This window comes from Anser anser (genome assembly GCF_964211835.1).
Source record: "Anser anser genome assembly, chromosome: 1".
NCBI classification, from domain to species: Eukaryota; Metazoa; Chordata; class Aves; order Anseriformes; family Anatidae; genus Anser; species Anser anser.
Window position 1 is genome coordinate 121,407,156 of NC_139720.1, and position 13,996 is coordinate 121,421,151.

The 13,996-nt window shown below is 33.0% G+C and overlaps 1 protein-coding gene across 10 annotated transcripts in view; it reads left to right on the forward strand.

Annotated features, from left to right (window-relative positions):
• CFAP47 (cilia and flagella associated protein 47) overlaps positions 1 to 13,996 on the forward strand; it is a 302,084-nt gene that overhangs the window by 115,611 nt on the left and 172,477 nt on the right. For all 10 annotated transcript variants that reach the window (XR_014579256.1, XM_083823100.1, XM_083823104.1 and 7 more), the window contains 3 exons: positions 5,276 to 5,384; positions 7,405 to 7,631; positions 10,342 to 10,522. Coding sequence is in view for 9 of the 10 variants with exons in the window: in XM_083823100.1 (XP_083679226.1) it covers positions 5,276 to 5,384; positions 7,405 to 7,631; positions 10,342 to 10,522 (517 nt within the window). In the remaining variant the exon portion in view is untranslated. The remainder of the gene's footprint in view (positions 1 to 5,275; positions 5,385 to 7,404; positions 7,632 to 10,341; positions 10,523 to 13,996) is intronic.

Below are 13,996 nucleotides of genomic sequence, written 5' to 3' on the forward strand. Positions count from 1 at the left end.
TCTGTTATGTACATATGTTCACATAATGTTTTTGCATGCATATGCAACTATAAAGATGTGATCTGTGTGCAGACTTTTGGAAATGAAAATATGAAAACCTTTTCTCTTTCCATATATATATATATTTGAAGTAAAATATTCCTATAACTCTTTGGGGGAAACATTGCTTAAGAAGTTGATCAGAGGTTTGCTTAAGTTACAAGTTTCAACTAAGAAATTTAAACTAAAGTTCACTGCCCTTTTATGTCCACAAAAGAAATATGGAATTTAAACCTTTGTCTTGATATGGGAGCAAGAATAATGCTTTTGGATGAGATATAGACAGGGAAGAAATGCAGTCTTTATTGTATCTAGGATAAGATGCCAAAGTAGAATAATAATAATTTGCCTTGCTCTGTCTCTCTCCCCCCCCCCCCCCCTTTTTTTTTTGTTGTTTAAATAATGCTGTCCAAATTCCGTTCAGTTCTTGTCATCAGTGTAAGGAAGTCTGTTGAACAGGTTGTACCTGAATACTACCTCTGTTGCTGTTACTGTTCAGTTTTTTCTTGATTCATGTAATCTGGCATTTGACATATGTTTTTAACTGGAATTGATTTCATCAAATTATCAAGACTCAGTTTTGACCAACTTTCAGCACTTAAAATTTGCACTCCAACTCCTTTGATGTTCCTGTAATCCTTTATCTCAGTGACCACAACCTTATTTCTGTCTTTTATCCATCATTTCACCTCTTAATGTGCTGTCATTATTTTTCAACACCCTATTGTTTCTCTAAACTTATTTTACATGTGGTTGATCTCAAGGCTTGCATTCTCCTTCTTATGTCCATAATATTACCTCTGTTTCAGCTTTCTCTCTGTGTAATTACATGTATCTGCCATTCTCTCTGCAATGTTTTCATGATTTGTGACAATATATCCCAAACTTTATTATTTATACTTTTTCTCCTCCGCATTCTTAGCTTCCATATTCTTCCTTACTATAGAGCAAGAGACTACTGCTAGCGTTTAGTGTTTTTGTGTTTGGTGTTTGTTTTTATTGTTTAACTGTGACTTTGGTTATGGCACCTTGTCTTCATAATGTTCTCCTTGCTTTAAAAAGAAAATATAACTTACGCAATGATGCCTAAGCCTGTACATACACTCCTATTCGACCACTATTCAAACCAACCACTGGCTATTTATTTTTTTTTTCTTTAAGAAAGAAAGTCACTTGGTTGGAAGCCTTAAGGAACTTACTGTTTTGTTGTGGTTTAACTCTGTTGGGCAGCTAAGGACCACACAGCTTCTTGCTTACTACATCATTTTCATCAAAAATGCAAAACACAACAACATACAAGGCTCTACAGAGAAAAGTAGCTGCATCTCAGCCAAAACCAGAACAAGTTCATTTGAGTATCTTGAAAATAAGTGGAGAGAGAGATGAAGGATTTTCTTTTAACAACTACAGTCAGACAGTAAGCTTATGCCATAGCATTACCTTACTGGCACCAGGGAATTAGCTACAAAGAGGTTATATAAATGTCTCTCTGTTAGAGGAGTGTTATCTTTGTTCACAGTTCTGTGAAAAGAAATCCAACCCAGTGCTCAGCATTATTCAAAAAGAGATTTTTTTGGGGGGGGAAGAAATAGACATATAAATGTGAAACCTCAATATGCCCTAAGGAGCTATGGTGTACACACCTTGCCTATTGTGTGCAGTTCTAGTCACTCCAACAAACAGTATAATAGGAATCAGGGAGGAAAAAAAAAAAAGAAAAAACAAGAGCAAGAATGATAAGAAGTATATAATGGTTTCTTTATGGAGAAAGATACTAAAAAGAAATTAATTTCCTTCAGTTAAAAAAAAGAGACAGTTAAGGGACATGAAAGATGCATAAAATTATGAATAATTTGCAGAAAGTTAATAGAGCGATTGTGGCATGAGATACAAACTGAACCAAATGAAGTACTTTTTTATATACAATTATTAATTTATGTAAGTCAACTGTCACAGGACACTGGTTGCTCTAAATGTTAACTAGTTCAAAAGAACTAGTGGAGAACACGGAGGCTGGGTCCACCAGTTTTAATTCAATATAATGATCTGGATGCAGTCTCTACCCTAACCTACAGTTTTCTGGGAGCAGATCTAAGAAGGATCATTTTCTACATGCTATGATTTTATAATCTCTGCTGTTGGCATTCTTGCTGTTTGTTTTCTTGTTAGGAGCAGAAGTGTATGCCCTAACAGAAAATAGGTGTCTCATGCTACATTAGGAATTTTAACAACTAAGCTGTTTAATGAAGAGAGGGGAAATGGAGACATGCTAATGAGAGGAAAGCAAATCAGAAAGAGATGTGATCAGAGCTATTGACAGTTAATGTTTCTGACAGCCTCTAGAAACCATTGAGGGTTATCCCCAGTGGTGATGTAGAAACATCTAAAATTTGACACCTGGCTTCTAGTCACTTGTCATAGCAGAAAGCATTAATGCCTCTGAGGAGACACTCATGTCCTGTATGGTAACTATTCCTGGAAGACCTGTTCCTTTAAGCTTAACTGGTTAGGTGGGGTGCATTTATAGGCTGCTGAATGTGTAATAAGTTTGATACGTACAACCTTGGGCTAGGAAAAGGCAAGTCCTATCCACATAATTGTATCATATATAGTAAAATGTGGAACCTCCTAGGGAAAGATGAAACTGCAAAATAGCTATCATGACTTGTACAGTGATGACAGGTAGAAATTGGCTTTAAGTATTGTGTATATGGCTGCAATATCGCTATTGCACCGTTTTCTCATTGACGAACAATTGTAGCTGTATGACCAAGCTGTATGATGATCAAATGGTTTCGTATAATGATGGAGCTTGTATTGTTCAAATACGGGCTTTTGCTGTTTATAATCTAATAAATCATTTAATTTAGCATTTCTTTCTACATACCTTTCCTAATCATGGAGACAAATGGACAAAAACAGCAGTCAGAGTCAAAATGTAGCTTCATTACAATAAACGACGATGTTGAGATCCAAACACTAGATAGATTTGAATCTGACTAGGAATCCTATGTATCACTGCATCAACTATATACCTGTAATAAAAGCAAGAAGCTATATTGTTTCAAGATAGTTGGTCTACCTAAGTATGTTTTTTTTTTTTTTAAGAATCTGTATGTTAACTTTTCTAGTGTTTGAAATGACAGAACAAGTTGTTTAACATTTCTCAAAGTTTTGTTTCCATACTTCTTTGTTTTTAAGAAAAATCAAAATTGATATTATTTAAATTTTCAGCATATGTCTTTTCAGAGAAGGAATTGTATATTGGGTAATATATGTGGGTTGTTTTTTCTCTCGATTTTTGTTTCTGGGAGATAATCTAAATATGAATGACCTTTGATTTCAATGATAGTCATTTACGAAGTCATAGTTTAAAATTGTCACTCCAGATTTTCACAGGTAAATGTCTAATATGAAATTAAATGGTTTGTTTAAAGAATACTTTACTCTCTGTTTTTCTTAATTACTGACTTTCATGGAAACTGCAAATTCCTAGTAGCTATCCATGCTTTTGCAATATTATCTAGCAACAGAATTAGATAAATAGCTTATTCAACAGATATTTTATTGATTTTTTTTTTAAACATTAAGCCCTAGAAAACGTTTACGCTAGCCTTTGCAGCTCATGAAAACTGGAAATATAAATCATGAAAACCATGGGGTTCCCAGCTAAATTTGCAAAATACATGATACCCATTCTGCTGAGAAAACCTCAGCAGGAAGAAAACAGGATTTGCATTTTATGGAGATCAAAAAGCAAGATTTCTTCAAAGGAAGAAGGGAAATGGGGAAGTTTGTTCCTACGTACGAGTATGTTGATGTCAGTGATGACAAAAAAAGTAATTGATAGTAGAATGGCAACCTAGCAACCAATACCTTCATGAAATTAGTTGTACGTGCTGCAAGCTTGTGAGCTTGTTAGTGGTCCTTATGGAGTCAAAACACTGTGTCAAACAGGAATAATTTCTGTTTAAATTGGTTCCCAGGAGTTGCTATTAGTTTGGATGTGGGAAACCTATTTTCCTGTAGGTTTCTTTAATCCTTCTCAAGGAAGATTTGTCTGAATTCTTGAACCAAGGAAGGGGAGAAAATGCCATCAAAGTTCAGTAGTTTTCCTTCTGCTGTGCTAGAAACATAACTGCAATGTTTTTGGCTTTAGCATAAATATTTGATGATGCTTTGAATAAAATAAAAAGCAGGTATATCTTCTGTTATTGACCAATATTAGAGTGAAAAAATTGCATTGGCTGAGAGATGAACTAACAGATATAAATAAATAACTTCCCTCATATCTGGAATGAAGAATATATGTCAGAAACGCAGTTTTAAGGCGTGATTTTACAGAATATAGTTTATGGAAATATGAGTTGACTGTCTGTGGTAAATTATGTGTCTAGTCACAGCAACATTTGATCCTCTGCCTTGCAATCAGTAGAAACTAAAGTTGTACAAAAGTTTGCAGTAAACTGCAAGAAGTTAACAAAGCAATAGTATTATGTCTATTAAATCTCCTGGTGTATGTATATATGTACCTAATTTAATTACGTTTAGTTTTGGGATGTTCTCTTTGTAGTCTTCATAGTTTAGAGTACTTTTAGTGATTTGTTTTTAATACTTTGTTTTTATTTGCCCCCCCCCCCCCCCTTTTTCTTTCTATTATTCAAGTATTATTTCTCTGATCATTAATTTATACTTTCCTCTATGGCAAATTATTGTCTTCCTTTGTTCTGGGTCATATTTATGCTTATTTTCAAGCTTCTATAGGGATTTAATTATTTTTGATGAAATAGAAATGTTACTTGCTCAAAATTACAGTAACCATTTCCTACAAAGTGAAAAACATTGAAATCAACTGGTATATATGTTTCAATATATGCAGCTATAGTACATAATTAGAATTCAATTTATCACCATATTTGTGACTCAGGGTATTCTCATTCCATTAAATTATATGAGGAGTTGGAAAGGATTCAACTTGAAATTTCTTGACTTTTCAGATTTAATATTCTTAATTAAAACCATTTGGATATCATAGCAGGGTTTGAAATTATATATATTTTTTTCTATTTAAACATAATTCTAAAATAATGGTTCTCCTGGATATATAAATTATTTTGCAAGCCAGGCCTTCGGTGTTACTAGGTTATCTTTGTTTTCAGTTTTAATATTCTGCCATTTTTTTTTCTCCAGGAGTTCCTTTAAGAATTATGTGTATGTGTATGTTTCTGTTTTTCAGATTGGAGAATTTGTATACCTGGTAGAAGGAACAGGTGATATACCTTTACCTTCAGGACTGCTTCCAATGGATAGTCCAAATGTTTTGCATATTAGCAGCACATTGGAAGGTAAAGTAAACTGAAGTGAGGGCAGCAAAATAAAGCAAATCATTCTTTGCAAATATTCTTTTCTGTTAAGATTCATTATATGTATCTGGTATAAGCAGTTGTTGGTTGTGAAGTGTAAGAAAGGTATTACAATGTAAGTATGAGATATTTCTTTTAATGTTGTCCAGTCCATTCTCTTCAGAGCAGCAGTGATCTGGTTATTAGTTATCTGATTGGACTTGTATGTGAAGTTGTTTTTAACAGTCTATATCAATATTTTTTCATATTTTCTCTTCTATTTCAAATGTAGTCTGTAGCCAGATAAACCAGGACAAGTCAATTTACCTAGAGTTTTTCTACTTTTAGAACACATGAATATTGTATTAAGTCTTGTGATTTGAAAGATAATTCGATACTTTTGTCTTCAAACAACCAATGATAAACTGCTGTCAGTCCTATTTCAGAACCGGTGTGGCTATTATTCGAAATACATATACCGTATGTTCTGAGACTAAATTTAAGAATTCAGTGTTCAGTAGGAAGTTAATTAACTGTCTTTCTATCTGCTTGTTACTAAATGTAGATTCAGACACCAACTAATCTGAAAATAATTATTAGGTATATAGCCTGTTTCACTGATAGTGGTTCAGACATACTTCTCCATGACTGAGTCTGGAGGTATGAGTTATTTGGCAGAAAGGGGGAAAAGGGGATTGAGAGGGACGGGCAAGTTTTAATATGTTTGATTTTTTTTTTTCCCCCAGGATGTTCTCAGGCAGGACGGTTTTTAATATGCTACAAAGATCAAAAAAGAATTAACATGTCTAGGTCAAAATGAGGCATTTAGGAAAACATGAAACAATTTCTAAGCCACTGCTCTCAATGCACCTCTAGTGATATTTTGTATTATAGCATTTTAGCTATTCTAGACTTTTCCTGGAACTTCCTGCCTATTATAAGGTTTTACCTTTACCTTTAATCTTTGGATTAGTCTGCTCAGAATCATGTTCATGGGATCTTCATATCCTGGGAGCTGTGTTATCTCAGCCATTTCAAGCCAGATTGGGCAGAGATCTGAAGAAAGCCACTGCTGAGCGTGTTTGATTTTGTGGACCAGCTCAACTAAGTAAAAAGTATTCACTGAAAAAAATACAGAGATGTACATCAGTTATGAAACTTTCTGTGCTATGCGTCCAAAGCTAACCAGAGCAGTATAAGATTATTTTGATTTAAGGCACTTGCATGAATTATCAGAAATCTACACACCATTTCTCATTTATTAATGTAAGCTCTCTTATCTGTCTCCATTCCTTTTCTGTGAAGGGTAAAAATATGCTGCTCTTGGCATGCATTTTGCCAAATAAGATGGAACATTGTTTTTCTAAGATCCTTTGGTACTAGTGCGTGCGTAAAAGCTCTCACCCACAGTTTTCCTTTCCAAGATTTTTTTTTTTTTTTTACTGATATTTCTAAATATGAATGTGAAAATTTGAAGTAAGTTAAGTGTATGCACAGGAGAGATAAGGAAACATTTGTTGGTATTTATTTCAGAGAGCTTTAGTGAGAACTATGGATTTCAGAACAGTCTACTTAGAAAAACTTTGAGTTTTGCCATCTCTGATCAGGATTATATTGATGGTGACTCCTTTTAGGAGCAACGCAACATCATCTAGTGGAATAAAAGACTGGTTGTGTTGTATAGGAAACAGAAAGATTTTTTTAAATTTTATTGCCATTGCAGTAGTAGTAACACTGAAGTCTGGGATTTTTGATTAACCATGAAAAGCAACTTCTATTTGGATTTCAGTTTGTATCAATTCTTATTTCCTTGCTATGATTAAAAATAAATATTTTTTTTATGGAAGTAAATAGCATTTACTCGAGAAGTAGCATGTAACTAAATGTCAAAGGAATTTTGTATTCAGGTTTTTCTTTGAGGGTTAAGGATTTTAAGTACTCTATGAAGTTACAGTAGCAGTTGACAAATATTGTTTTTGTTATTGTTGTTGTTTGTTTATTTATTTATTTATTATGTAAACAGGTCCAAGTGCAGCAGAGCCGGTTTTATATTTGAAATGCAGTCTTGAGCAGACTCTTGAAGAAAATCTCAGGATTCCATTGATCAATGAATCAAGAGAAAGGGCTCTGGCTATTGCTGCACAACAGCAAATGTCAAATATTGAATATGAAAGAAGAAAGATCACAGAGACTCTGGATAGCAGTAGCATCCGAGTTGCAACTGCATTGCTAGGGCTGTCCAGAATAGAGGTGAGAATCACAGAAATCTGGTCCTAGAATTATTTAGCTGTTCTTGTTTGTAAGAATGAAACTTTAAAGTTTCAGGAAATAGTCTAATGAAGGTTTTTTTTTTTTTTTTTAACATATTCTGCAATCTGACAGTTGTTAATCCTCATTCCCCTCAGACACAATTTGAATGTTCATTCTGAAGTTGCTTCCTCACTCATGCTATTAAAAAGTCATCCTTTAAGAAATGTTAGCTGCATTTAAAAAGAACATTGATGGTTTATTTCAGTTAGCTTCTGAAAAATACATATTGATTAAAGAATCTTTCATATTCTATGTATTGATGTCTGTATTAGTGTCCTTATGCTCATTTTCATAAGGAATGAAAATTCTCAAACAGAATTTTTATTTTTTATTTTTTTAATTATTTTGTATAAGAACAGACATATCAGAAATAAATTGAGGAGCAAGGAAGACTTTTTTCTTGTTTTGCAATCAATACACCATACTTTTGGAAAACACTGGATCTTCCTTATAAGCTATATCTCCCTATCTATACATAATTCCAACCTAGGGGTATTTTCCCAAGAATTCAGCATCTAGAAACAAATCCCTAGATAGTCCAGTAAACATTCAAATAGTATTTGTGAATGAATTTATAATAGCAATATTCCCAAATAACCAAGCTTTTTTTTTTTTCTCATATAGAATTCAAATATAGACATCTGTGGATTATGGTCAAACTGTTTTTTTTTTTTTTATTTTTTTTTTTATTTGATTTCCCATGTGAACCTGATGCTGCCTGGCCTCGGGCAGTTGGCTAGGAAGTTTTATGTTATTCCAGTTTTTCATCTGGACTCCTTCGCGAGTATGGTTCCCAGTGCTGCATGATTCCCAGTGCTAAGGGGAGAGAATTTTCCCTAGAGTCTTGAGATTGTTAAATTTATGCCTTTTTGTTTACAGATAAGTTTAAAAAGTAATACAAATCAAATTAGTTAATGTTAATATGTTTGTCATGGGACAAGAATGGTAGCCATGTAATCTAGACTCAAATATTTTTGTTTTGGATTATACCTACTACACTCCTGTGGTGACATTTTGTAAACTTTTCTTAACCAAAGTCCTTTAATATCACAGCCAGTTAACAAAGACTTGATGAAAGACTTGACTGCTCCGAAGCTGTGTATTTAATTGAGATGGAATGTAATGGTAATAGTCTCCTTATGACTAGGTATGCTAAGATCTAACACAAGTGATAAAATTACTTGTACTGAAGAACAGTGGAGAACAATTAGTTATGAAATGTGTCATGATGGGTACTACTGAATAAATAATTATGTGAGAAGTGAAAATAATATGCAAAAGGATGTTTTGTTTCATTTACAGAAAATCTTTTAATTGCTCATGAGAAATAAAATAAAGTAGTTCTGCTATATGCTGCCGTAGAAAAAAAACTTCATTAAAAAATATTTCTCAGTATGGAAATCCACTATGCAGATAAATTTCTAAAAAGTGTTCTTATCATTCTTTTTGTTATGAATTCTGTCTTGCTATCTGTATAAAAGTGAGAGTATAGAAATTCTGGTGGCATTTATTGAAGAAACTTCTTTTTTGAGGGTGGCTTCTGCTCTGCAACTTAATTCGGAGTCGAAGTATTCTTTTATGTTCATTGTCTAAATATCCCCTCCACCATTCCAAAAAAGACCCTGTCCAAAGTTTTTATTAAACTGTAAATTTTACTCATGTTCACTTAAATCCCATTGAAAACAGTAATAAATGCCAGCTGTATTTTGAAGTTAGACTGGATATACATCTTCAGGAATGTATACTGTGTGTTTTTACATGACCTGTATGCGTGGTTGAAAATACTGGCTATTTTTGTACAGTGCTTTTACACCTTGCTGCAAGAAAGAGAGATCTATTTTGATTGTCTTTGATGATTAGAGTTACTACAGTTACTAAATTTGTTGAACTTATCATTTATCTTGAGCATTGCAAATATACTGTGTTATTGGATCAAAAATTGAAATTGTGAGCAAGTCGCTTGTTAAATCATTGAATTCTTTCAGTAATGATTTCCTTCAGGTGTCTAATTTAGTTTTCATTATGAGATTTAGATGCCTCTTTTGATCTTGCCTTTATGTATTGTGCTAAAATTTTACTAAGATGTTTCATGCTGTGAATTAGCAATGCCTTTTACCAAAAGGAGGGGCTTGTTTGTCCATAAAATTAATTCTAAATGCTTTGATTTCTCAAAAATATTGTCAACATTTGAATATTAAAGTTAGCACAGTTAACTATACAGTACTTTCATGCAGAATGTCAAAATATTTTTTCTTTTTTCATATTTTTCATTAATCAGAAATTTTATGGATTAAAGAAACACCTGTCTACATCTGAAACAAAATACATTTTTATTATAATATTTTCTCTTTTTTTTTTTTCTTCTCTGAGTATCTTTAAAGGGAGGTAGAGTGGTTTCTGAGTAGGAGGTGTTTTTACTGTAAATCTCAAAACATTATTTTAAAATTAATTCTTCAGGTACATGATATCTAGAAAATTGTACAGAACAGTCTTTATTTAGGAGCATCTCTCAACCATTTCTATAAAACTGGACTAATTACTACTTTACAAGTTATGGAATTCTGCATTTAAGCCTGTATCTTTATATTTCTTACCCTGACATTATTATGAGATGATTGTTCATATGTATACATTATTCCTTCACTTGCAGAGATGCGAACTCCTAAAACCTCATAAATTCCCACCAGAGTTGAAGTATGTGGATTACAGCGTACAAGTGAGCATGCAAGAATTCTTTGACGTTCCTGAGAAACTCTCTATTCCAGTGTTGGCATCTAGCAGAGTTAATTTGAAAGTTCCGTCAGTAAAAGATGTTTCACCGGAGAAAATAGGTAAGAATACTCATAAATATAATGGATTTGATTTGTTCTCCCAGAGAAACTGTTCTCCTAAGATTTCCTAAGCACATATAGAAAATGGACTTTCTCTCAAATCCTATACTGAAATCTTAAATGTTTTCTTATTTACTTGGCTCACATTTTGATCCCTCTTTAACTAGCTTTTAAAATGATTTATGTAAACCTATATAGCATTCTAGGTTGTATTGCATAAAAGAACTAGACCAAAATTTATGTTTATATTTACCTGATCTGCACACATTTATATCACAGTTAATGTGTTGTCCCAGAATTATCCGATAACAACACAAATAATTTTTGGCTTTGCTGGTTCAAATTAAGTAGTAATTTCCTCAGTAAATTTAGTAAAGGCTTGAAATATAGTTAGTCTATTAATGTGAAAAATCCATAGATTCTTTTTATTGCTTATAAGTCTTGATAAGTAGACTCCTTCTGTAAGTCCCTGTACTTCTCAGTGGCACTTGGAATCAATTATGTGCTTTCACAGCCTATGTTTTTATACTTGTTGCACCCCATGCATTTTTGGTTTCTTTTCTGGAGGAAAAATAAGGACTTTCTGACAAGTCAGAAATTGGTACAGAATTGTTCTATTTAGATTATAGTATCTGTGCTGTAAAAAATTTTAAGGTCTCTCAGGCACATTTTCAGAAAGGTGAAAATGCAGTATTAAAAGCGAGTAGACTAGTGGTCAGTAGAAGCTGTAGAACAGACGTATCACAAGTTGGAGGCTAAAATATTTCTTGAGTGACAGGGTGTTTAAATCCTAGTTAAAACTATTTTGTTGTCAGTTTTTAAAAAATAATTGCCTGTGTTTGTAATAATTGATGTAGAGGTGAAATTAAAAAATTGTAAAGGCTTTGTTGAGTGGTGTAGGGTATTCTTTGGATTGTACTGTAGAAATGGGGAAAATCATCCAAGAAAAAGAGTAAAATCTGCACAGATAAATCTAATAATGACATGATACTGTGCTTCCATCATAATCTCAGAACAAAGGTTGATAACTGTCCAGGTGTCAGGACACTATTACTTAGCAGATTCTCAAATTATTTTTGCATTTTTTTTAAATTTGGATGAACATATCTGAAAAAAATAAAATATAAATTACTAAAATATAGTGAAATAATACATTACAGTAAGGAAGTGGTTACTTTTCTCTTAATTTGTGCTGATTCTTTATCCATCAAAGGAAAGTATATAAAAAAAAAAATCCAAAAGAGCTGCAGAGAATGCAATCTCTCTCTCTCTCTCTCTCCCCCCACACACACTTAGAATGTGGGAGCAGTATAAATTTCTGGCAAACATTTTAAGAACTCTGTTAACAAGGAATTAAAAGGTAAAAGTCAATGCCACTGAACATATTTTATTGTAAAATAGATCTTCTTAAATAAGCTTATTAAATATTTGACAATATTACAGATTTAAGATGCAAGGAAGAATACGATATGTTTATCTTGCTTCCAGTATGACATCTTGACCAAAACCAAAACAATATACTTGTCTGGAACAAAAATAATAAGCTAAGCAGATTGAAAAACTGGAGGATTTTTTATTATTTTTATCGATTCATTGCTGGAGAACCATCAGAAAGTGAGCCCTCAGGAATTAGTTCTTGCTGGACAATTTTAACCACTTTCCATTACCAATTTGGAAAATTATATAATTATATAATTTTTTATATATCAACTTCATCAAGTTAGTAATGGCAGATTTTGTGAAAAAGTATTTAGTTGGAATAGCTACATAACCTATGTATTTTGGTGCAATCAAGCATATGGAAGTATGTGTTGGGAACAGACTGCATGCTAAAACATATTAGAGACTGTTTTTGGAAAGACTCAGAGTTCTTTCAATTGCACCTTGAGTACCCGTCCTCTTAAATCTCCTCTTAAAGGTACACAGAATGTAAGTTTTGTTCTTTGCTAGGTAAAAATTTTGGTATGTAAGAAGACTACATACCACAGAGATTTATCACCATTGCCTTTGAACATCATTCTAAGGGCTTTAGTAACTTCAGGTCATCAGAAGTAGCCTAGGAAGTAGTTTAATCCCAGTATATAGCTCAGGTAAAAAGTAACTGAAAATAAAAATGTTTTTCTTTATAAGCCAAAAGATAATGAGTTTGAGGATGTAAAAACTCATGTAAGGCATATTTAACCTTGAAATAAGTTGCTTTTTTCATAGCACTGTATATTAGTAAAGAATGAGAAGGCTAAAATGTCAAGTGGAATTCAGATAATGTCTCCAGATTTTAAACAACAGAGAAGTAGAGTCCCAACGTACCTCCATGTTTCACCAAACAGACAAATTGGTGGTTTCCATGGATATATCATGCGCAGAAATGTTTTGACTCTTGCTTCATCTGTCTCATTATGTGCGTATTTCCAGAGGAAAAACAGTACAAGTTACAACTAGTTCTAGGTTGTAGCTAATGGTTTCTGTCCCTTTGTTTTCCTTTCTCCCATCCCATGCCGTAATCCCTTATTAGTCAGAAAGTCATTACTTTTGTGGCTGGTGATAAAGGAAGGAAGTGACCTTCCTTTAAGTGAGAAGTGAAAAATTGTGCGATGGCTAAAGCTATGAACACAGGGAACACCAGCCAGTACAAAACAAAAGGCCTGTAAGACTGTCTATTAGACTGTAAGGTATGGTAAAAGTTTCATTCACTATTATGCAGCTATAATAAGGAATACAAGCTATTATTGCAAGCTATTATAGTTCTTATCAAACCTGTCTTTTCTACTGTTTCCGTCCCCCTACCTGCCCCCCCCCAACAAAAAAAAAAAAGGAAAAAGAAAAAAAGCTTCAACTTTCAACTTTCTTAATTTTCTCTGATTTCATTAAAGGGTTGGTGTGATAAGCTTTTCAGCAACATAACCAACAGGTTTAATTAAGTGGCTGCCTTACTACACAGACCCCCTTTGTTATAGAACAGACTTTTATGTAACCAAGTGGTTTAAGGTACTCTTGGCCTACTTTTTCCCCATAATCCCTTTGTGTTTTCTATTTATTACACTGTGAGCAAGGCTAAATGTGGAAATAGCAAGATACAGTTGTGTTATGACTAGTTATTTGCATGTGTCATGCCTGATGTTGATGTTGGAACAGGGAAGTTATTTTTTCATATTTTAGGCCTTTATGTGAGAATAGGGGTTTTTGCTGTTGTTATTATTAATTGCATAATGGGATGTAAACTTCATTTCTACCAGTAATTATGAACAGTACATAGAATGCACAATATAATTACATTCTTCTTGAAAAGAATGTTATTTATTATTTAAAGGAGTGCAGTAAGTACCCATATTGGCATGACTATTGAATTTTAGACTGATATTTTGATATTTACTGGCAATTTAAAAAAACAAACAAAACAAAACAAAACAAAAAACCCAGACCTTAGAATAATACCTAAAATCCCATTCGTTAACAAAGAGGGTCACGGTTTTACAT